Here is a 25,467-nt window from a genome sequence, read left to right as displayed (position 1 = left end):
ACCCATGATCGCCCCTCACACATCAGATTTTTCATGCCTTTCTATTTTATGACTATAAAAGTGATTTAAAACATGGTTGTTAAAATTTAGAGCTTCTAAAGCCCATTTTCAGCTATGTATTACCATTGTAAATTTCCACATTTTCTCTTTTGCAGCCCTGATCAGTGTCGAGATTCTATTACCTCATATCTCAAAGGAGAACCTGGGAAATTTGAAGCAAATGGGAGCCATGCAGAAATCACTCCAGAGGCAAAGACAAAATCCTACTTTCCAGAATCCCAAAATGATGTAGGGAAACAGAGTGCTAAGGAAACTCTGAAACCAAAAATACATGGATCTGGTCGTGTGGAGGAACCAGCATCATCACTAGCAGCCTATCAGAAAGCTCTAGAAGAAACCAGCAAGTTTGTAATTGAAGAGCCTAAACCCTGTGTGCCTGTCAGTATGAAAAAGATGAGTAGGACTCCTGCAGATGGCAAGCCAAGGCTTAACCTGCACGAAGAAGAGGGGTCCAGTGGGTCTGAGCAAAAGGTATGCAGTCCAGTTATCCGATACACTGTCAGTTAAGCCAAGAGTACTGATGCTTCACGTCCTTTGATTAATCTTGTAACACTGGGCCCAAGGTTCTTTACTATTTCCACATTATCAGTGCTAACACTAATGGCGGGGCTGAAGAAAGCACTAGGTAAAACACATACTCTTTGATTATATTTTTCATTCACTGAGTAGGAAAAAGGGAGAAGCATCTCTTCAGCCATTTTTCAGGAGAAAAAAAGAACTACAGAGATGTTATGTTTAAGGTCCAGTGGTAATTTTGCCTAGGATTTGGATTTGGGCTTCCTAACTCCCAGCCCAGTCTTCTTTCTTATGGAAGGAGGATAATTATTCTGACTTTTCCTGGTTCTTCTGCATAATTTAAAGAGTTTATAGCGTGTGACCCATCTAAGAGTTCTACCCTCTAAGGTCTGTTGTCTGAAAGCATGTTTTAAAAATTAAAGAAACCCAGTGCCCAAGCCTGAAATGAGGTGGGTATATACGACTGTTGGTTGACATTTAGAAATTTGAAGTTAGAGGTATCATTTTAATCCTTTGTTTATCTAAGTTGATAATTATCTTAATATTTGTTTTCAATAATTTTAAAGGCTTACTGTCATAGAATTATTTGCTTGCACTTTGTACTTAAAACATGTTTACCATCTAATAGATTTTTTTTTCATTCTTTGAGGTTTTGAACTGAAATTTATAATTCATAGATGGATATAAGAAAATAAAAATTAGTTCCATTACCTACATGTTTTTTTTACTGCTTTTTGCTCTCTCAGTCGTGTCTTTTCCTGAACCATGCAGTAGGTGTAGGCTGAGACGTGGACATCTTGGAATCGTAGCACTTGCAGTTTTCCCTAATACATCCAGTGGTGCTTAAGACCTACTGCAGTGTTTGGGATTTAAAAAACAAAACAAAACAAAACAAAACCCCAAGTCTTTTATAAAATAGCAAGTCCATGATTAAGTCATGGTTTACAAAAACTTTATTAGTAAACTCCCAGTCACTGAGGAGCTAATGATCAGCTGATCAATTAATCATATCCTTTCCTTTTCCCTTCTGCAGGCTATCTTTTGACCATTTTCCTGTGTGTTAGGAGGGAAAGTGAGAGGAAGTAAAATTCTCAGGCCTTCCTTTCACTTCCTGACAAATGGGTTTTGAATATTGATTTCTTTCAGTTAATTCTTAGCATATTTAAGCAGTATGACCTTGGATGTTCCCTTTTAAAATGAGTCCACAAAATACAGAAGGAAGCAGTAACATTGTGATGTCTTAACTATGGAAGTTTACTATTAAAAATCCGTAGAGAAGCTCTGAAATCAAATGATCATCTAAATATAAATAAGCACTTGATGTGTACACGTGTGGACACATTGGCTACTGGGGAACCGGGGAGAAGGCAAAAGAGGGTCTGAAATGAAACCCTGAATGGAAGCTCAGCTGAGTTCATCAGTACTGGAACATAATTTAGTGTTTTCAAATTGCTATGAGATCGTGCTTTTGGTATTGGTTACAGGTCCTACTCTAATGCCTAAAAAGTTTTCATGAGCATAAAAGTTCTTAATGGAGTTAAAGTTTCTGGGACTTTCTGATCTCACAAGAAATCCCAAAATGTTCAGGATGTGTCTTTTTTGGCTAGACCGTAATAGAGTAGTCATCTGATGTATGGTCTCAGAAAACAGTCCCCTTTTTGTCCCCTAAAAAATCAGGTCAAAAGTCCGGGTGCGGCTCTTACACGGATGACTGCTTGCTGTTACAAGGTAAACTTCTGCTCTTTTCCACCTCTTTCCATGCAGTGACCCATGGCAAGCCATACTGAAACAATCCCGTTTGTCTGTCTACTAGTTACGCTCTTCGCCAATTCTAGAGAATTCTCTAAAACGAATCCTGATCAAGATTCTACTACCATCTTCTCTCTACCTTTCACCTTCAGATTAGCAGAGACTTGAGGCAGAAAGTAGAAACTAAACGTTGGCCAAATGGACATTTTTCTTTCTGAAAGGGACTAGTCTCAGATGATTCTTGATAGGATTATAATGCAATTGATGTCTAGGTTTGGTAGTGCTTGCATTAACATACGTTCTGCTTTTCAATTTACCCAAGTGAAAACCTTTCCCCAGTTTACAATTCTGTGTATGAATAATTCAGATTGAATTTTCGCTTTTGCCTCATCTAATCTGTTGATCCCTGAACGCTGATTGGGAATTCTTTTCTTTCACAATATGAATTCCTCTTTTTCTGCCTTTTTGAGCTGTTTCAGTGCCTCCTTTCACAGTACTGGGATCATTGTAAGTTTTCTGAATTTACAATCTTTTCTAAAACATTTTAAAAGAGGGAATTTAGCAGCCAATATCTTTGCAAGGAATAAACTTGAAAACTCTTTCCTTTTGACACCATATTATTCAGCAGGGTATTTTGTTCAGGTGAAATTTCTTAAAACGTTAGGGTTGATATTATAAAGTATTTGTTAAATGTACCTTGGGTGAAAAATGGTCTACTTTATTATCTATTTGACATTTTTTAAAGAAACCCTGGTTTATTACTTTCTGCCACATTTTTTAAAAATATTTTATTCATTTATTTGATAGAGATAGCGAGAGCAAGAACACAAGCAGGGGGAGTGGGGGAGGGAGAAGCAGGCTTCCCGCTGAGCAGGGAGCCCTACGCGGGGCTTGATCCCAGATGAAGGCAGATGCTTAATGACTGAGCCACCCAGGCGCCCCATTGACAACATTTGACAATCACTTTAGCTAACACTTGTACCTCCTGTAACAATTTTACTTTTTTCCCCCTATTTTTACCAACACTGCCACTGATTTTTCCAATGGATATTAACTGCAGTTTCTATCTATCTCCAGGACTCTCAGATTTGGGGCAACTAGCAAACTTTTAGAAAATAAAATGCCAGAACTATTTTCAGAATTCCACCATTAAAATTTAGAGATAAAATCATTCAGTAAAGTCTTCACCATGACACTTAAGTAGAAGCCAGAGATATTTTTCCCTTTTTCTCATCTTTCTTTATTGCCTAAAAATTAATATTTTGTGTACTGCTTGTATTCTTGTCTGTCAGATGTTTTTTCTGTCCTCGTTTCATATCAGATCTTTAAAATAAGACTCCAAGTTTTTACATGTTTTACATTATGCCTTCATTCATTTGCATAAACTCTTACTGAGCACCGATTGTGTGTTAGGAGCCAATTATGCTGCTAAAAATCTCCCAATATAAATACATGTGGCAAATTCTACTGATGTCAATTCTTTACTTTTTTATAAAGTTCAAAATAGCTTTCGATAAAGTTGTCAAATCTGACCAAAATTTCATAAAAATCAGATGTTATGCCTCTTTCTGTAGATCAAGTGAAGCATAGCCATTCAGGTCAAATGTATAGAGATTTAAAACGAGTTTTAAATAATGAATATTAATGTCTCTTCAAACTAATAATGAGTAGCATGTAGTTTCTGATACCAAAATGTCTCTTATAATTATTTTTATTTAATTACATTGATCTTTACCATATATATGCACACAAAAATCAGTGTAATTAAATATATGTATAATACACATACACACGTAATACATACATATACAGAGTCATTTCATTTAGGATCCTCCTCAAAATTTTCTTCCACTTAAATTTTTTTTTAAGATTCTCACAAATACGTATCGTGATGTTCCTTAGCAGGGAAAACCAGCAAGTGAAAGTAATTCTTTTTTGATTTCCTTTCTCAGAATGTCTTTTATTTTAAATGTGATGGTAAAATTATCCTAAAAAATGCATTTATCAGGACTTGAAAGACAGTGAGAGTGATTCGAGCTCAGAGGAAGAACGGAGAGTCACTACCCGCGTTATTCGCCGGCGTTTGATTATAAAGGTATCCTGTAGCCGGATTGTGATGGGGCATTGCTATGGGATTAGAAAGTCCTTCCTTGTGGCCTTGAGAATTCAGCATGCTTGATAAGTAAGCGGCTCTATATATGCTTCTTTGCACATCTGAAAGCTTGTAAGAACCACCACCAAGAGGAAAGGGTCGTGTTGTATGGTAGTGAGTATTCAGTCTAGGTCTGTGTCTGACTCGTCGCAGCTGTAATTTTGTCTGAGAATTCTTGGCATTTGTATCCTGCCTTCCCTGAAAAAGTCTTGTATGTGAACAAAGATTTTATCTTGGTGAGAGAATAGTTCGTATCAAATGAAACGGTCAGTGGAAACGTCAGAGGCCACATGAGGTATGAGGTCAGATGGAGAAGGACAATGAAATAATGAAAAGGCTCTCTCCTCGGTCTCAAATTCCTACTGCCTGAACAACTCTTGAGTAAAAACCAGTTCTTTGTTACTGATCAGTAGCTGAGAATTTGGTTATAGCCTCGCATGGATGTATGTGCCATAAACAAAATCAGGCAAAACCTTCTGAAAAAGGCTTTTAACTTGACTAACATACAGAAAATCAGGCTGTATTTTTAAGTATAGGAGGCATTTTTTTAACTGGACGTAAAAATATTCTCCTCCCCCTGTTGCAGCACAGTTGAATGCAATGAATAAACCTTCATTTCCCCCACAAAGGCCTTTGGAAGCACTGACTTTATATGCCTGGTCAGGTCGGGCAGAACACTTCCCACAGTCTGCTGCTTGTCTTCATTACTCGACTCTGTCTTTAGAGAGAAATTTCTTGATGTTAGAATAATTGACTGCAGAAACCAGGAAGCCATTTTCAACACACAGGCCTTTGAATGTGGTCCAAATAACTTGAGGCTCCTTGGTTGACAGCTCTGGAAAGAAGGAAAGGAAGGGAAATATCTATTGAAAACCATTTATCAGATTTATCATCCCCTCCCAAAGTGTCAGGAAACCCATGAGAGAGTAGAGAAGTTGGCTTAGGTATCTAAAACTCCTGCTGCTTGTACTTTTCACGTAGATCAGATGAAAGAAGAGAAGAAAATCTGCCAAATCTGCTCTAGTATAGGTTTTCTCAGGCTCTGGAAGCATTAGAGAAGAAAGTAAGTCCTTGTCTAAATCTTAAACTATCCCCAAATCAATCGACAGCTATATATATTAAAAACAAAAACAAAAAAAAAGCATGAATCACTTCTTTGACAATTCCATCTAGGCAAGCCAAATTACTAATTGGTATCCAGCATATTTGCAAGTATTCACCCCGCTTATAAAATCTTCAAAATCAGTCACCTCCCACACATTCCCTGGGATTAGGGGAAAGAAATACTTAATACAGGTTTTCTGAAGGATTTAAAACTATACTCTTTGCTCAGTCAGGCTTTGCCCTTCCCAGAATCAACGTCTTCAAAAAATGGTATTTTAAAGTGAAACGACCAGAAAAAGCGCACCAGACAGATCATCTTGTAACTTACTTTTTATGCTTAACATACGACATACTCATGTTGCATCCAAATCTACCTCATTCCTTATAAAAGCTGCTCATTATAGAAGTTGAATCTCCTCTATATAGGGCAGAAGAAAATAAACAGAATCCTGCAAAAAAAAAGTGAGAGGGAGAGGATAAAGAAGTTTTACTCTGAAGAGCACAAAAACAAAACAATAAAAACACAAAACCCACCAAATCAATGAGGGTTACTTCTCTTGGTCTTCTAGAATTCTAGACATGCATTGGCAAGTTAGCTTTTAAGCAATTTTGTCAGAATGTGTTATTTATATATTTGAACTTAATATATAATTATGTGTAATATATAAACATTTTTATTAAGAGCTTAAGTTTAAAAGAGAAAATTACACTACGATGGCTTCATAAAACAGAGGGGTCTATTCTCCCCAAATCCCCACTGCTTGAAGTCAGTGTAATTTTAGGGAGTTTGAGTGGAATGACCAGAGCATGGGTTTTATAAGTGAAGAGAGCATTGTATAAACAATAGAATCAAACAAACTTGGAGAAACCGAAAGCTAGCAAAAATAGCTATAATTAGGTATAACAAAAATCATTATAAATTACACATATAAGGATCCGGTTACTCGTTTCTGTTCAGATTTTTGGGGCTGTTGGAAAGGATCACACTTCTGTTGCTTTTCTTTTCACTCTATATGTTGCTATCTTTCTAATGTTAAAAGAGCTTGAAATTGCCATAGTATACAGTACTTATGACACGGAAAACACCCCTGCCAAAAACACAATAGGAGAGTGTTAGGATGGAAAGGGATCATTGATACTAAAATCACTTCTTTTCTGAGATGACAAAACCGAGGGACTAGACAGTTGGCTTTACCCAAAATCACGCAGCAGGGCAGCAAGCAGTCTGGGACCCCCCCCCCCCCAAGCCTGCTCTCCAGCCCTCCAGTGCAGTGCCTTCTACCTGCTTTTCCCTCCTTGCTAAGTTCTTTCTCTTCTAGAACAAATTATTAAGGAATAACTTTTCCTAGACCAAATTAGGCACTTGGCCACTTAGACGTTTCCAGTGGCATGGAACAGGGCCGCCGTGGGCTGTCTCTCCTGGAAATTATCTGATGGGACTGGAATGCTGAGAATTTGGCCTTCTTCACGGAGGTTGTCCAGCCTTGGGCCAGACCAGCATATTTAGACTGTTTGCCATAGTAATCCCTCTAGCACTCAGGCTCTCAGAGTTGAAAACCATTTTGGGGTTGTTCCGTCCCTCCCCGAGCTAGGTTGGGCTGCAGTGTCCACACCTGCAGGAGATGGGCTCAGGGCTTCATGACTGCAAGTCGAGGCCAATCCGTCTTCTTAGCCATTCAGTTTGTACAACTGATGGAGTGAAAGTATAATTTTATGGTTTTTCTCTTCAATTTCATATGCAGGTTCACCCATTTCTTCTGAAGTTTGTTTTTTTATTTTTGTTTTTCATTTACTATTTTCAAGTTCCTAAGGAATGAGTCAAGTGAACAAACACTTCTAATTGTGGGGGGATTTTTAGATTTTATAAGCACATCCATTTATTTTTATATAATTTGATAATATCACGGTGGTTTCAAATGCTTAGAAGCAGCTTGAGTAAATTAACTAGTCCTGTGAGCTTGTTTATAGTATTTGCTAAGTCAGTGATTACAAAGACAAAAACATTAACTCACAGCCAAACTATTAGGAAGTTTGGTAAGATTCAAATAACTGAATTTTTATTATATAATTCAGCTGTATTTTTATTTCTACTTCTGAACTTTTTTACTAACCATATAAGTTTTCCCCAAATCATCAATCAAAAGTATATAAAGTTTGATCTACTCATTCCATTTCCCAGAGGTAACCACTGTTCCTGAGCTTCAGATTATTTTTATGTACATGTATTGGTATGTATATAAAATGTACATGTACGTTATGTGCATGCATACGCACATTCCCAGCAAGTGGGTTTCTCAGAATATAATAATGGGTTATACCATCACATACTGCTTAGTAACTTGCTAAGTTATATATGTCACAAATGTGATATCCATCCCATTTGGGGGGAAAGTTTAAGTTCTAATGTTACAGACATCAGAGCCAATTGGTACATCTCATACTGTTATTCCTTCCTTTTATTCAAGGACAGAGGAATAAAAATTATGAAATCCAATGCTTCCAGCAGAGGTCCAAAGGGAAGAACAGCTAGTCTTCATTAAGGGGGCCACCAGGGATGATACTGTGACACCATATGTACTGTAATTTTCCTTTGAAATAGGAAAGAAAAAAGTGGGGGGGAGGTGTTGCCAAAAATAATGCCATCAACAAGACCTGGGGGGAACTTTTGCTTAGTTCAAAGTACAAACTGTTTTCTAGAACTTTAGGAACTAATTAGACATTATTTTCTGTCTTTAATAAAAGAAGGCCCAAAAAAGACCTCTCCTGGGTAATACTTGGTCTCTAATATATTTGACAGAATTAAAGATGGATGATTTTTTTTTTTAAAACGATGTTTCCTGACTCCTTCCTGTCTTCCCTATCTAATCAACCCCTCACTTATCCACTCCCCCAGTTTAGTGAGTTTCCACATCACCACGCAACTTACTTTGGCCTTATTAAAGCACTACTTGACTGTATTTAATGGCCACTTAAGATTAAGAGAGGCATCTTTATCTTTAGCTGTACATAAGCAGTATGAATTTTCAGTAGGAAACATGAAAATGCCCACATGCCAGAGTAGATCTCAACAACTTATAGGGCTTGTTATTTATAAATAGGACTTTGCTTTTTTCTAAGGCTATTAATATAAATCAAAATTCTTCTACGTATTCGCTATGTTTATAAATATACCTTATTTCACATTCCTCTCAGCGACTGTCCAGTTAACTGGCATCATTCCCTGCTAAAAGTACATTCATAACTTATCCAATAGGATTCTGTTTTACCGGATTTTCCTGGGATCCTCAAATTAGCTACATGCAAAGAGCTGGACATTTCCCTGAGTTAGCTCAAAAATATCTCATTTATTCATTTTTAAACTAGAGGGAAATCTTTCACAACCTTTTATTGGCTTTTTTGATGTCTTTATGCCTTTACTTTTTTTTTTTTTTTTTTTAATGTAGGCTCCATACCCAGTGTGGAGCCTAATGCAGGGCTTGAACTCACGACCATGAGATTAAAACCTGAGCTGAGATCGAGTCGGACACTTACCTGACTGAGCCAGCAGGCACCCCTATGCCTTTACTTTTAAAATAAAATGAAATTTGTTTTTTTTTCACAACCACAGGAATTAAAACTTGTTGCAGATTTTAGTGTATTTAAGCATGAGACCTCTACATTTTTCCAATTCCCTTCTCCCCCTAACTGTGCTAACTGAAACTAATCATAAGCAAGATCCTAAGGGAGCTAAACATGAGCAGCAAGAAACATCTTTTTTTTTTTTTTTTAAAGATTTATTTATTTCAGAGAGAGAGCGAGCAAGCATGAGCAGGGGGAGGGGCAGAGGGAGAAGCAGACTCTTGGCCGAGTAGGGAGCCCGATGCAGGGCTCGATCCCAGGATCCTGGGATCATGATCCAAGCCGAAGGCAGACGCTTAACTGACTGAGCCACCCAGGTGCCCCACATCTTATTTTTCTGTACCACAGTGAAGAAAATAAGTCCATGTCTTTCCCAATCGTGAACTGTGAGCCTACAATCTGTAAGAATATAAAGGCACTTTGTAAAAAGAATGAAAACAGAATTTTTTAGCCAAACAAGACAATGTTTTAGTCTTTACACTGCCTTTCTATGGGCTGTGACATAAAACAATCACAGAACTTTCTGACCATTGGCTGGCGCTGACAAAATTATCAGAACTACTACCTTTTCCAGACCAACGACACTGAAAGAGTTAGAATCCTGGCTCTCCCGGAAATGTAGCTGTCGTCTCTGTGATCCGCCATTTTCCCTGAAACAACTGCAGGTGAACAACAACTGCAGTACACCGTTCTATGGCATTATCCAGGCCACCTTTTCAACAAGAAGTCTGACCAGCAGGTCACTAAGTCCCTAGAGTAGGTCTGCACTTAAGATGTTTGTCCCTGTTCCCCCAAACTATATGTGGCACTAGAAGAAGGTGATATATTGCAAATACGGCCCTATTTTTACTGAGTGGTTTTTCTTATACAATTATAGAGCCAATAGGGAGAGATTAAGGGAGCCATCCAAATCTACCAAGCTGGAAAACAGGAGCCCACCATGGGGAGTTAAGACTTTATTCCATTTTTTAAAACTCACCAGAGGAAGATCTTTGACAGTTTCCCTTTCTAAATCAGTTAGCAGTCACTAACGGAAAGATAACATTGTTTTAAATTCCTTTAGTACTGATCTTTTGTCTGTAGCCATGGAGATTAGATGATCTATCATCACAGAAGACCCCTTCATTTGAAAATAGTAGTCAGAAACTGCGTACTTCATCAGAGTCATTCCCATTTATTTTAAGACCTACAAAAGGCTTAGTTTTAAAGAAAAATAAATAAGAGTTTCTCTGTACCCTGAACTTTGCTTATAAAAAAAGTCTATGTTACCCTTAGTAAATGAATTTTTACATGAAAAAAAAAAACTGACAAGGGCAATAAATATAATGCCCCGACTAAGGTACCATCTTAATTTAGATTAAGCACAATGCAACCCAAAAATTATTTGAGAGATTTGGTAGGACTAATCAAGAAACACTGTGATCAAAATGAGATGATCTAATCAGAGCTCTAATCATTGGCTAATTTTTTTTCAACAAATGAAACCTTTCGGTTCGTATATCAACATGTAACTGTGTTTTATCGTTCTTCCTTCTTGGAGTTAGCTGCTAGCCATCATTCTTGTTACATGCCTAAGGTTTAGTGCTTTGAATGTTGTTGGCTGCTAAATAACCATCAGAGGAGTCTGCCTTTTCCCCTTGCCCTTGAGTAGCAAGTAGAATTTATACTTTCTTTTTCTAAAAATCCACAGAGCATGTGTGTGATGTGTGGAGTGCTGTGGAGATCTGTCCATCTAGTAGGTTGCTAATCTCTATGCCACATCCTTTAGGGAGAGGAAGCAAAAAGCATTCCTGGTGAATCTGTCACAGAAGAGCAATTTACTGATGAAGAAGGCAACCTCATCACCAGAAAAGTAATCATCATTAGGATTTTATGCTTCTCTTGGAATTTAGATTTCCTACTGTTTGTTTGCTGTAGTGTCACCTCTTAAAATAGGAAACAGGAAAATCTCTACTTCTCACTATTGCTTCCTACAGATCACTCGGAAAATAATAAGACGAATTGCTATCCCACAAGAGAGAAAACATGATGACATGGTAATGGAGAGGGGCTGCCAAAGAAAAAGTAGAGGATAATCGCTTTGTGAACTTTCTAGAACATGCTGCTAACAGGCTGGCATCTGCAGTGTGGCAGCTTGAAGTGTTTGCTGCTTTTGACAACCTCTGCATTTGATCAGGGTCAAGGAAAAAGACTTTTCTTTTTTTTTTTTTAAGATTTTATTTATTTGCGAGAGAGAGAATGAGAGACAGAGAGCATGAGAGGGAGGAGGGTCAGAGGGAGAAGCAGACTCCCTGCTGAGCAGGGAGCCCGATGTGGGACTTGATCCCGGGACTCCAGGATCATGACCCGAGCCGAAGGCAGTCACTTAACCAACTGAGCCACCCAGGCGCCCAAAAAAGACTTTTCTTCTTAACCTTCTTTAACATTATATATTTTTTACTGTCTTCAGAGTTTTCACAGAGATAAGTTCATTTATGGAGGGTAGAATGTGCTGGTCCAAGCATGTAAGAGAAATAAAATAAAAACCCTCTATCACCACCACCCCCCTGGGCAGTGCCCCCCTCCCCCACTCCGCCAGTCCCCCACCTCCGCCTTTACCTTACCTGCTGCCTGCCTGGGACCAGGACAGAGGGTGCTCACTTCCAGCAAATGCACAGGGTTTAAATGTTAGAATGGCAAAAAAGCTCAGTTCAGGATCCTTACATCAAATCTATACATTTTCCCTTTCCAGTATGTTCTACAGGGAAATCTGAATTCCCTCCTCCTAACCTGAGGGGGGTTCTCCTCTTTGGGTTTATAACAATCCATTTCCAGTGTGCAGGTGAAAGAACTAAACTCACTGCTGCACAGTGTAAGTCAGCAAATGCTTCTCCATCTCCCAGACAAAACACCTCTGGTTATTTGTCATTTCTTTCCTTTTCTCAGATCTTTACCCTTTTCATTTTGAAAATAGAAACTCCAATAGCCTGTGTTTACGTAAGAAAAAGTGAACTGAAAATTTCTCAAGACTAACTCAGAAAAGTGGAAAGGCTACTGCGTTTGTGTCATAAAGCGGGTAAAAGTGGAGGATTTGTACAACTTTGCTCTTGGAGAAAAGTGTCCCTGGTGCTCAATGAAGAGAGGTCTTGTTCTATGGAAAATGGATGCCTGCTTGGAGTAAGAGGAGGGGGCTGGTAATTCCACAGATTAAAAGAAAAAAAGTCCCTCAGATCAACATTTCCATGGTGTTTAGTTCATGATTGGTGCTTTCCTGAGAGATTTTAAGTCTCGACACAACAGATCCCTTAAAATTCTGTTGGCTTAAGAAGAAATAAATTATAGTTTAATAATATTTTTTTAAAATTGGGGTTTGGGTGCCTTGAGGGCTTTGGTGATGATTACTGCAAGAAATGAACAGGCTACTCATTTTTTTAAATTTATCACTAACCTTTTTTAAAATTTTACTATTAATTATTTTTATTATCACTAACCTTTTATTTATCACTAACCTACTGAGTTCTTGTGAAGCATAGTTATGTTACTGTATTCATTCTGACAGCGCTCTCTAGCTTGCCTCCATGATGCTAGGCTGTGTGGTTAAGCCAAATAGATTGATTGCATGTATTTTGGGACATGAAGTGACAGTGCTTTCAACTGTGTTTCACTTACCCTAATCCAGCCTCAAGGGACCAGAATGGGAACCGCTGTATAATTAAAACTCTTTTACTATGAAATCTTAATGCGTACATTCCTTTTTACAGCAGGGAGAAGGTTATAAGGTGAAGACAACAAAGAAGGAAATCCGGCATGTGGAAAAGAAGAGCCATTCATAACAGTAAACGGTTAGTCAAGGCGATAGGTGTGCTCATACCGGCAACAGTCGGCCTTAACTTCCTATGAAACCTCTCATTTCACTGGATACGTGATTCCGATCTCCCTGCCCCCCTCCCTCTGTTTTTCACTGAATTCCAGCTTTGAATACCCAGTATGAAGTTGGAGTTATTTTTATATTTATGTACACATCCATACACACACTAAAACTCAGTTCACAGTCCATAAACTTTCTCCTCACAAATTAGTCAGGAATTTAAATGTAAATGGTGTTTGCAGAAGCAAATGTAAATAGTGACATTTGAGTCTCCTCTAAGAGCTGAGGCTCAGCGTGCAATGTTTTAGCATTCTACAACTAACAGAACTATCTGGCAACAAATAATTCTAACAGATGTGCTCTGAGATGTGTGTAGATCCAGCCTTTCACCGTTTTAGCAGAACGGCATCTGACAATTTAATTTTGGTTGAAGTATAGTGGTTGCCAAGTTTAAATGAAATGACTGAGATCCCTATATACTACTTGGTGTATCTTATATAAACCAAAGCAAATTAAATAGAAGGTTAATGGACTACTATTTTTTTGAAAGTTAAATGTTTGGTAAGCTTTGTGTGAATTGAACTTTTCTTCATAGGTGAGGATATTTTCTTTAACATTGTTTTCTAAATTTTACATTGTCCTATTATTTTCTACATAGCTATAATTAGGAAAGGTCACTTGCAAAGTGAAAAAGCAGATGGAGCTTTGAAAAGAAATTTGAAAACCTCGCTAAGTCTGTGAGGTGAAGTAGCATGATTTCTTGAGGGCTGCGTACGAACAGTTGTCTTAGCCCTATTGGTCCAAATGAAAAGAACAAATAGATTCCAGTTTGCACTTGCATACATCTTCTGTCCCCCAATTACCAGAATCCTGGTGTTGAGTGTGGAGGTGAGGAACTGAGAAATCTTTGTCTCATTGCCCTGAATTTTGTAGGTGAGGTAACTAAGGCCCAGATAAACTCCTTTTTTTTTTATTTTTTATTTTAATTCCAGTTAGTTAACATAGTGTGATACTGGTTTTGGGTGTACAATATAGTGATTCAATATTTCCACACCTGGTGTTCATCACAGCAAGTACACTCCCTAGTCCCCATCACCTATTTCACCCATCCCCCCACCCACCTCCCTGCTGCTAACCATCAGTTTGTTCTCCATAGTTCAGAGTCTGTTTCCTGGTTTGCCTCTCTCTTCCTTTTTTTTTTTTTTTCCCCACTTGCCCATTTGTTTTGTTTCTTAAAGTCCACATATGAGTAAAATCACATGGTATTTGTGTTTCTCTGGCTTATTTTGCTTAGCATAATACTCTCTAGCTCCATGTTGCAAATGACAAGATTTTACTCTTTTTTATGAATGAGTAATATTCCATTGTGTATATATACCACATCTTTTTTTTTTCCCTCAGATTTAGGATTGGGGTGAGGGTATGTGCCTGTTACTGCAGGCCCAGATAAATTCCTAACCCCTTCCCCTCAAAAAACCTTACCATGTGTTTATTCACGCCAAGATTTATTTCACTTCCTTTCATGAGGCTTTCTGCATAGGTACTGAGAAACTCTTAGTAAACAACGTCTTGTGGTACTTGCCCTCCCTGAGCTTACATTGTGGAGATTTAATGTTAACTCGTCCTAATTGATCATATCCGTATTTACTGGCACTGAGACAACTACCAAGAACTGCAGAACATTCTGGAAATAATCATATTTACTACATATTACGCCTCCAAGTGTTCCATCCCGCTCTTCATTTAATTCTCACAGCCAACCCTTTTGGAGAGATGGCCTTATCATCCCCATGTCAGAGGGGAGGAAACAGGGCCCAAATTGCCCAATGTCACATAAATTAAAAGTGGCAGAAATAGGATACCAACCTGCCACCAGAGCCAACACTCTCAACCACGTTGACGGGAGACCTGACCCGGGTCTGAAGTGACAGGCAGGGATTCCTTGAGAAACAATGTTTGAGCTCAGTTTAAAGGACTGCACGGGACGTGACTGGGTGGAGGAGGGGAGTTGGACGGTGTCTAGGGTAGCCCTCCAGGCAGATAGCAGCACCCTGCAAAGACCAGACCGGGGGACGGCGGGGGGAGGCGGGGGGGGGCGGGGGGGCGGTGCAGGAAGGGAGGAGCCGTGAGAACAGGTCAGTTTAGCTGGCAGAGAGTTTGGCCCTTGGGTCTGCAGAGACTGGAAAGCTGGGAGTTTTCAGGCCTCACGAGCCTCTCTGTAGGGATTCTGGCCTGTCACTAAAAGCAGAAGGAAAGCTGTGCAAAGCGTCGGGGCGGGGCGGGGTGTGACTGAATGTACATTCTGCATCACTCGCTCGAGGGGCAAGCAGAGAACGAACCAGAGGTGGCCATCACGGATGAGCAGAAAACCGAATAGGAAACTATATAGACGCTGGCTTGGGCTGTGAGGATAATGAGAGGCAGGCTGAATCAGGAGACATCAACATGCCTTGCTTTTCACGCAGGGTGAGGGACAGGAGAAAATGACCCACGGCATCTGTGCCGCAGTATCTAGAACGGACCCACTTCTCGTGCATGCCTGACAGCCCAACCTGGGGCAAGACACGCGTACGCACAGTAGCTGCATAAAACGCGAAGCGTGAGTCCGCGGTCTTGAGTTGGTCTGCGGAAGCGGTTATAAGTGATATGTGAAATGAATCTAAAAGAGAGTTCAGTCAACTTCAATATGCGCCTCAGAGTTCGCCCGCTGGTTCGGTCAGCGTCAGACTCTGGGTGGTAAAGAACCAAGGAGGTCGCCCCCACCAGCTGAGCCATTTTTCTAGAACCACATATACCCAGTATCTATGAGTAAATGATGCCAAAAAAATAGAACCGTGCTATTCTTCTAGGTCCTTCTGAGTAAATGAATACAGACAGGACAGGGTCACTAAATGTACAAGAGGCCTTCAAATGACAAATAACCCACCCCGTAAAGAAGTTGTCAGGGCTTTGGCTCACTTGCTCCCCCACTCAAAGAAGAGAGAAATTCAGAGAGAAGTCACAGGAATGTGAAAATAACTCCAGCCTAAAGCAAACTTAATGCGTCAGATGGAAAGAACAGTGATTTGACTGTAAGCCTCACGTTACTCTCCAGGGTGCTTATTTACCTTCCATAAGTGAACTTAGGAAATGAGTCCAAGAACACCACCTGGATTTCCACGACACTGAATGTGTGCTCTGGAAAAATCAATTTGCAAATATATTGAGAGTTTTTATAGCCCTGCTGCCTGCCCTTTTTTAAAAAAGACTAAGCAAATGGAATGCTGCCAAATTTCACTGAGTCTCAGATGGTGACATCAAAATTTTTATTTTTCATTTTAAAACCAGTTTTATTTTGAGCTATCTGAACCCTGCACCCGCTTTTAATACCAAGTCACAGCCATCCTGTTTTTAATGTTTTTAAGGGAAAAGCAAATAGCTTACAACAGCTATACAGATTCGTACATAGTATGTACAAATGTACTAGAATGTACTAGTATGTAGTGATTTGTAGTTTACAAACTGCTTTTACATTTTTGTCTTATTTAATCCTTCAAACAAGCCTCTAGAGAGGTCAGGCCAATTTTGTTTGCTACCTTCTACAGATGAATATTCCAAGACTCAGAGAGGTCAATGACATTTCTACTGTCACACAGCTGAATTGGTAGAACTAGGACCTGAACTCAAGATGATTGATTCTCCACCTACTGCCCTTTCTATTGCACTTAGCTGTATTACTGAAATTATTTATGAATAATAGTCATGATATAGCAAATGATTGCTTATGCCAAGTAGTAGGTAAGGTCATTACATACATTACCACATATAATCCCCAAAACAATGCTATAAGGTAAGTGCTACTCTTTTTTATTAATGAGGAGACTGAGGTTGAGAAAAGTTAAATGATTTACTCCAGGTCCTATAGAGCTGACGAACAAAAGAATGAAATTTGAACTTATCCGGAACCTAAGTTCTTAACTATTACTCGTATTCATAGTTAATTAGTATTTGATGATGATTAAAGAACTAAAAGCAAATTTGAATCAAATAGATGTCCATAGGCAAACTGTAGTAAATGTCTTCGTATTTTACACAATGAAAATACTCAGATTTTTGTTCTTTTTTAAAACAAAGCAGAACTTCATTTTTAAGGTAGCCATAATCCCCAAATGTTTACTTCATAAATACCATTAGAGGGCTGATTAGTGAGGTTGTAGCAAGGGAAGGTCCCCAGATAGAAACCATAAAGGACTGTGGACCAGCTGCGTCCCACACCTCTTTGGGGGAAATGCTCAGGATCTCACGGCCATATGGAAGCTGAGTGTGACAAGAGTACCCCGCTTGCCAGAGGCAACACTTCTTCTGAGCCAGAAAGTTGATTCATTTTTTTCATTCCTTCAAAAAATATTTGAACTTCCACCTGTCTGAAAGTGGAAAGGGAGATGTACAATGGTGAAGAAAACTTCCACGGTCCCTGCCCTTCCCAATGTCTCATCCCGCAAGGGGGAACGAGATGGGACAGATGTTTAAGGGCTGAAAATACAAAATCCAAGTGCCAATACAAGAATAATGCAGAAACATATTTAGATCTTTGGCAGCTGGGGAAGGTCGCTCAGAAGTCATGACAAGGGCTAGGACCTGGGCAGTGGTTTTAGGAAAATCAACAGGTGGATTAGCTTGGGGGGAGGATGAGAAGAAGGGTTGAGTCAAGAATGACTCCCAGGTTTCTGGCTTACACAACTGGGTAGTAAAGAAAGGAACAGAAGCAGAATGGGTTTTAAAAAGAACATCAAGCACTGAGGCTTGGACTTGGGTTTGAGGGTGCTTATGAGCCATCCAAGTACTGTATTAGTCTGGAGCTCCGCAGAAAGGTTGGGGCTGCACCTATAAAAATGTAAGAGTTCTCACTAAAGAGATAAATGTTGAATACCAGAGAACAGATGTGATCATCTAGGGAGAGGGTCAAAGGGAGTAAAGAAGGAGCTCAGGATTGAGTCCTGAGGAATAAGATTTTAAAGTGGAATAGAGTTTAAAAGGTTGCCTCTGACCTCTTCCTTTATAGAAATCTCCAAGCTATGCTATATCCTCTCATCTAAGATCGCCGACATGTTCAGCCTCAGCCCTGCAGCATACTTGTTTGGTTTTACCTCAGGATAGCTCATTCCATGCAGTTTCATGGCAGTGGATGAGAGAAACGTTCCTATAATGTAGATTAGCTAACAGGCTTTTGTAAGTAGGTCACTGTGTGCGTTTAGAGCTCCTTTACTTTTTTTTTTTTAAGATTTTATTTATTTGAGAGGCAGACAGAACGAGCAGTGGGAAGGGGCAGAGGGAGAGAGAGAAGCAGACTCCCTGCTGAGCAGGAAGCCCAGTGCGGGGCTCAGTCCCAGGACCCCGAGATCATGACCTGGGCTGAAGGCAGATGTTTAGCCAACTGGAGCTCCTTTACTTCTTAGCTACTATGTGCAAAGGCTTATGACACACTGTGTAAGTGGTAGGGAGGGTACAACGTTGTAAGACATTATCCTCAGTTTGACATTATTCTCTGAGAGAACTCCTGCCCATTTTAAGTTTACAGTCTAGTCCAAGGGGCACACATGATCATAAGTCACACAAATCAAAATACATAAATGTAATAAAAGATAGAAACAGAATGCTCAGGGCATCCACTGGAAGATATAATTACCTCCAACAGAGGAGACCTTTTAAAGTTTCTTGGAAGTGCATATTTGAACTAGTTTTTGAAGAAAGAGTAGCATTTGAGATAGGGCAGTATGGAGAATCAGATGACCTTTGCTCAGGAGTTTGGCCCTTATCCTGGATACTGTGGGGTACCCCTGGAAGCTTTGTATAGGAGAATAATATAAGATTTAGGTAACCCTAGCAGTAGTAGAGGGAGGACAGAGTTTGAACACAAGGGCCTCGGTTCTGAGACACAGATGAGGGCCTGAACCGGGGCAGAGAGAATGAAAAGGAGAGAACAGATTTGAGGAACCAGATTAGTTCTGTGTTGGGAGGGAAGGGTGAGAGTTGAAGACATCAGGGTTGCTTGTATATAGGTAATTATTTAACAAAATCATAGAACCTAAGACACAAAAACAAAGTAGGGATTGACATAGCCTGGGTGATGAAGTAGCTTCGTAAATGGTCAACATGCAGGGCCCTCGACATTCGTCAATGATTAGGGAGACAACTCTGGGCTAGAGATCATAGTGCGGTCGTTTTTGGTATTTGGGGGAGAAATGAAATGGCCTGAGTGGAGGGAATTGCCGGGGAGCTTACTAGCTAGGTGAACTTAGACTGGTTCTGTGCCTTAATTTCCTCACCTCTACTGGGATAAGAATAACATACCTCGAGGAGTTGTTGGGAGAGTTAACTGAGTTAATACAAGTAAATCACTTTAAATAGCGACAGGCAAGCCCATAGTAAGCACTGGGCAAGTTCAGCTGTTAGTAGAATTAAGACAGCCCAGAAGAGCACCTCGACGAGCCTGAATCAGTGGCAAGTAGACGAAGATGTGAGGGGTGCCAGGAACAGTGGGAGAAGTTGGAACAGCAGTGTCATTGATGTTCTCTGAGAAATCAGGGATAACTGAAAGTATTCTGAAGTGTAAACTAATATCACATGCAGAGAAATTCCAGGGGAAATTTTAAGACAGGCATTCTCATTCTTCTTTACTAATGCATGAAGAGAGAGAGACAGTGAAACCCCAGTGGTCATAGTTAATGACAGGTCTGGATTTTCACCCAGCAGATTCTCCTGATTCTGCTTCCCAGAAGTCCGAGGTGCAGCCTGAATTTCTTCACTCCTAAAGATTTTCCCTGAATTTATTTGGAGTAGACATGTTTTTATATAGTTTTGTTTTTATTTTTCTTACCCTTTAAAAAAATCCCTAATTAAACAAAAGCCTTGGCTTTGAGGTGAAGAGCAAGGGTTCTAGAGTCAGGTGGCTTGACTTCTGTTTCTCGCTCTACTATGTACTAAGTGTGCAAACTTGTGCTTGTTTTATAGCTCTGAGCTCTATTTCCTTATCTGTAAAATGGAAGATACAACAGTACCTTATTGTTACTAATATTAAATGAGCTAAGCCACTCCACAGCAGTGCCTGGCACATAACATTTAATAATAATAGCTGTACAATTTTATTAGTGCTGTATGTTTTTTACTACCAATATATAGATCAATATTTTCCCTGTATTTTTTTAACTGGCCCTATTTTAAAAATCACAGGTCACTAGAAAAAAAAAAAAACTCAAAAAAAGCCCCACTTACTGGTAGCAGTTGAACAAATCTACATGAACTGGGAGTTATTTTTAAGTTGCACTGTAGTTTTTATTATGATTACATGAAGTAACTAGAATTAATGCTTAGAAAAAAAATGTTCTTAGCCCCATGACTTCTATAATGAGAGAGACAAAAAGAAGGGAAGGAAAGAGAGATGGGTAGGAAGAGAAAGAAACAGAGTAACAAATCTACGTTCTCGGTAGGCTATTAGGAAGGCGTATCAGAAAAGGCTTTCTCTCCTAAAGCTGTAACAAGCAAAGTCTAAAGATGAATGAGTTACCCTGCCAAGGCGGATCTCCTTAGGGAGAGCACAGTCTGAACTTCCATGGAGATGACATTTGACACAAACTTGAAGGATAGAGAGGAGTTAATATAGGTGAAGATTAGGGGAAGAGAAGTATAGGTGGATACAAAATCATGAGCAAAGAAAAGGAAGTTGGAAACCCATGTGTTGATGACTGACATGCAGTCTAGCTCCTCCTAGTGTGGTCTGTGGAGTATCAACATCACCCGGGGGTCTTGTTAGAAATGCAGCGTCTCTGGGTTTACCCTGACCTCCTGAATCAGAATCCACATTTGAAGATCCCTTGGGTGATACATGAGGACATTAAACTTCGAGAAGCAGTGTTCTAGAATATATCACTGGCTCTTAAACTTGGTTGAACATTCAAATAATCTAGAGAATTTTTTTCAATGTTTTTTGATGTTGGGCTCCACCCCAAGAAATTCCAAATAAATTGTCATGGGATGTAGCCTGGCTACTGGGTTTAGCTTAGTTTTGTTTTTTAAGCCTCCCAGATCATTGTAATATGCACCCAAGTTTGAGAACCACTGGAAATTGTGAAACAAAGCTTTTCACTGAAGAGTCGTAGGCATTGAGGCTGATTGGGCTGAACTGCAGAGAGCTTCATATATCAAGCTAAAGATGGGTGATTTTTGTTTTTAAGCTGGGCACTAGGGGCCAAAAACCACTGTATGTGGACTTATAAAGGAAATGGTGGTTCGAAGCTCAAGCATACCCCTGACTTGAAAATGGATATGGAAAGCACAACATTCATCTGTAAAATATAAACTTCCATGAAAATCCACTGAATAGCTGTTTTTCTATACATGAAAAATGTTTCTTAAAATTAAAAAAAATTATAGTGGAATGACTAAAAGGAATGTTTGTTTTTCTGAGTTGTTTTCTACTATCTTTGGGTTTGAAAAGCATGCAAAACCCAAAGACAGATTGCTAAATGCAGAGGCTTCTATCTCATGTATTACCTAAACCCCAAAAGGGAAAAGGACTCAAATTCTATTTCTGAAATGTCATCTCGATGGCTCCTGCCCTCACACTTTTCCATCAGATGGCGCTCTCATCACAATTTGTACAAGGTCAGTATTTTATAATAGGCCTACGGTCCCTCGGCCAAGGCGCTCATGCTTTTTGTAGAACGCTGTACTTGGTATAAGGTCTTTTGTCCAATGAATGACCTTCCACGCTCTGATTGCATGACCAAGAACAAAAGCGATTTACAAGGGGAACTCACTCCCAATTTTTTTTTTTTGAACTATCACTCAAATCCTACCTGAATATAAATGGATATAATGAATAGCATTTTAAAAAAAATTATACAAACATATCCAATATTTCTATAAAAGATTTCTATAAAAGATTTTCTATAAAAAATTTGCTTGCACTGAGGTGATAAGAGGAAGACCTTGCTTCTTATTGCAAGATTAACCTGGGAAATTGTATTGGCTTTTGGAAGACAGGATGCAAAACAAAAAAAGTCCAACTGGGTCGTAGTGATGATTGCATATCTATATAAATTCCCTAAAAGTTATCAGACTATATTTACAATAGATAAATTGTATGGCATGTAAATTATATATCAATTAAGCTGCACAAAGTGGGGAGGGCTTCAACTAGAGAAAATTGCTGAGGCCCATCCCTAGGAAGACAGAAGGGGAACACTGGGGTCACGTTATCACAGGGCCATCTAAGAACCCTGGTGCCCAGAAGATAAGGAATAAGTGGTAATAACAGGGGAGAAAATCCTGATTTTACTCGGATTTGCCCACTTTCTGGGACATGGCCTGCCCAGATGAGTCATTTTCTTTCTCTACCACTTCTGCAGAGTCATGTTGGGTGCGCCAGGGGGCGGGGGGGGGGGGGGCAATATTGAAATCACCCCAGAAGGAATTGACACTTTGATGTTCTTGGCTCTAAGCATTAGTGACCTGGGGCATGGAGGTTAGTAGCAGTTTTCATACAAGAAAGGAAGCAAGAACCTAGTAGAGCAGACAGAGGAAGTGCTATACTAACACGCTGACCTGAGCCAAGGTATCCTGGGTGATCCATCTTAAAGGGAAAAGGGAAAGAAACTTGTCTGGGGTAAGTGAACAACCTCAAGGTCACTGAGGACACATGGGCCCCAACAGAAGCACAGTTCTGAAGGTGCCCCTAGACCTGTAGAAATGGTCTGTTGCTTACCAGTGAATGAGCACGATTGTTCCTAAAATTGTTCTTGCCTTACTCAGGTTTTCTCTAGGGGCTAGGACTTGTTCTCAGACGGCATTCAAGCGTGTCACCTTTTCACACTGAAAGAGGAGGATGAACTATATGTAGGAAAATTTTGTTTTATGAAGAAAGCGTGCATAGCAAAAATTGTTGATTTATTTTGACTGTATTGACTGGTTATAAAACACTGATACTTTATGCCGTGATTATCAGTAAGACAAGATGTCCGCGGCCCCCATAAAGAAGCTCAAATATAATGAGTCGATCTTGTCCGTGACTGATGTGGGGCAGGAGGAGGGAAAAAGTATTCTTCGCAGCGGTGGAAGACAGTCTTTAATTTTAATTTGCGCATGGAAAAGGAGTTTCAGAGTAATGAAGGAATGATGCTGTTCTCCCTTTTTGAAAGATGAGTTGCACTTTGGGGAGTGAACACTTGTTATAAAACGTACGGACGTTACTGAAATAATTTATCCTGACTCCGTATCCCTAGCCCTTTATGCCCATGAGAACCCCAGACCCCTGATATTTTGATGTTGATCGAAATCCCAGAGAGCATCTCTGTCAGCCCTCTCATTTTATAGATAAGACGAGGCCCAAAGGGCTGGAGGTGGCTTTCACAAGTACCTGAGTGACCTGATCAGAGATGGCAGGCTCCCTCGAAGAGGGTCTTTTCCAACTCAATCTCGAAAACCACAAAGACAGTGATCAGTGTGCTGTGGAGAGCATGGGTTAGCTAGAAAAAAGTCACTGCCTTCAAAGGGCTTGCGGGTACACCTCAGGGCTTTGTCCTAGCAGATCACATTGGTCAGAACATCCTGTGAAACCCCCCCATTAGAAAGTAGACGCCCCATTCTCTCAGGCTTTTCTGTTGAATGGCAAGGAAGGGCTAGGCAAATTCTTTAAAAAAAAAAAAAAAAAAAAAGGAAAACAAGCAAGCAGGCTAAACTCATTACCTATTGTCTCTCTTTCCACAGGATCATGTGTTTTTACTGCCAGTATTGAGAAATTCATGGAAGATATGTCAGCAGGAAGTAAAAATTCACGGAGAAGGGGGTGTGTGTTTGCTGCTTCCACACATTAATGGCATGATTTTTTTTTTTATGCAAAAAGAAAAAAAAAAGAGAACTACCCACATTTTAATTTAGCATGAGCCAATTTACAGAGCATGGAAATTCACTTTCACTCCCAGGATTGGCGCGTGTGCAATTAGCAATGCAGTGTATATACAAGAAGCCATGCTGTTAACAGTTTATCTTAAGTAATTTGGTGTCATTTACAAAAGGAAGAAATTCCTGCCGCCAGAACGGACAGAAGATGGGACGATGAAATCACAGAGAAACACTAAAATTACTAACTCCACAACAGCTCGCCTTATTTTTCTTGGACCCAAACTGTCAGGGTATAAACACTATTTGTTTCTTTTTTAAAACATCTATAGTTTTGCTGTAAATAATAACACTGTATAAATTCTAACAGAAAAATAGAATAAATGTTGATAAGGCTCTGCCTCTTAGAACACAAACAGAATATTGCAAATGCATTTAACATACTAGGGGTCTCAAGTGACCACCCTAGAAGAGGGGGGAGGGATTCTGGGCGGGGGGACCTTCACTGATTCTTGTATATTAGCAATTATAATGTTTGTATATGCAAAACTGCTAGCTTGATTTTAAAAAAAAAAAAAAAACAACAAATCTTTAAAATCTGCTGCAAATTTAAATAATTCCCCAAATGAGGAATTCTGTAGTTCTGTGAAAAAATTTTTTCTTCAGAATACTAATATTTTGATGCATGTGTATCACCTTATTTTGATTAAATCTTTTCCAATTTTGCAAACACTACAGTATACTGCAACACAGAAGATTTTATCTGTAAACACAAAGCCCTTCATCTAATATTTGTTGCTATTGCCAATTTTTCAATGAAATGACCTAAAAATGGAAAAAAAAAAAATCCCTATACGGTAGTTGCTTTAGGGGGAGGGGGGTGCTGTTAGTGCTTAAAAGGGGGTAATGCTTGCCGCTTTAGAGGTGGATGGTGCTCATAAGAGGCCCCAGTCGGGGGTATTTAAAATGGACTGAACCGAAATTCTTAGCTAGTAGAACGGCAGCACGCTGTACAATTACTATGTATCGTGTACTGGCTATAAGATGTAGACACCTTTGAATAAGCCAATCATTTGTAACCATTCTAGCAGTGTCATATTAGGTTAATAAGGCTGCTGTGTTTTAAAGGGCATTTTTATTTGGGTTTTGGTGAAATCCTTTAATTTGTTGATTATATTCATATAAAATCAGCATTCATTGACACATAGCTCTAATGACATATGTATGAAAAACCATACACTGGATGACCTAGTCGATTATTTAAGCCTAAAATAAATTGTGTTAAACTCTTCACCCACCTCTGCTCTATAGTGTCCTTGTGTTCTCTGGCAAAAGGTAACCGTCTGACTCCTGGGCGTCTGGCCTCCCCAGCCCCCTCCCCGGTCCTGTTCCAGCCCCTGCCTCCGGGGTCACTAGAGTCCCTAACGTTCAGTTGTGCCCTGCAGACTCCCAGCTTACAGAAATCTGTGGAGGAGCCAAGACTTAAACATTAACTGACAACTGATCTTTGCCCTCATCTGGTTTGTGCTGCCCCCAGAAAAGTGGG

General features: G+C 39.6%; 1 protein-coding gene across 19 annotated transcripts in view; it reads left to right on the top strand.

Annotated features, from left to right (window-relative positions):
* Window positions 1-25,218, top strand: part of ANK3 (ankyrin 3) — a 511,278-nt gene extending 486,060 nt beyond the window's left edge. For 11 of the 19 annotated variants that reach the window (XM_032423844.1, XM_032423836.1, XM_032423847.1 and 8 more), the window contains 3 exons: window positions 156-531; window positions 2,254-2,304; window positions 4,334-4,833. In XM_032423844.1, coding sequence (XP_032279735.1) covers window positions 156-531; window positions 2,254-2,304; window positions 4,334-4,504 — 598 coding nt within the window. In that variant the 3' untranslated portion in view covers window positions 4,505-4,833. Of the gene's footprint in view, window positions 1-155; window positions 532-2,253; window positions 2,305-4,333; window positions 4,834-12,939; window positions 13,021-23,789 lie in introns of those variants that run through there. The other 8 variants (XM_032423855.1, XM_032423856.1, XM_032423837.1 and 5 more) reach the window with 7 other exon arrangements.
* The last annotated feature ends 249 nt before the right edge of the window (window positions 25,219-25,467 follow it).

Source organism: Phoca vitulina, unplaced genomic scaffold, assembly GCF_004348235.1.
Source record: "Phoca vitulina isolate PV1807 unplaced genomic scaffold, GSC_HSeal_1.0 scaffold29, whole genome shotgun sequence".
NCBI lineage: Eukaryota > Metazoa > Chordata > Mammalia > Carnivora > Phocidae > Phoca > Phoca vitulina.
Note: the sequence above shows the minus strand (reverse complement) of the source record. Positions and strands in the feature narration are given on the sequence as shown.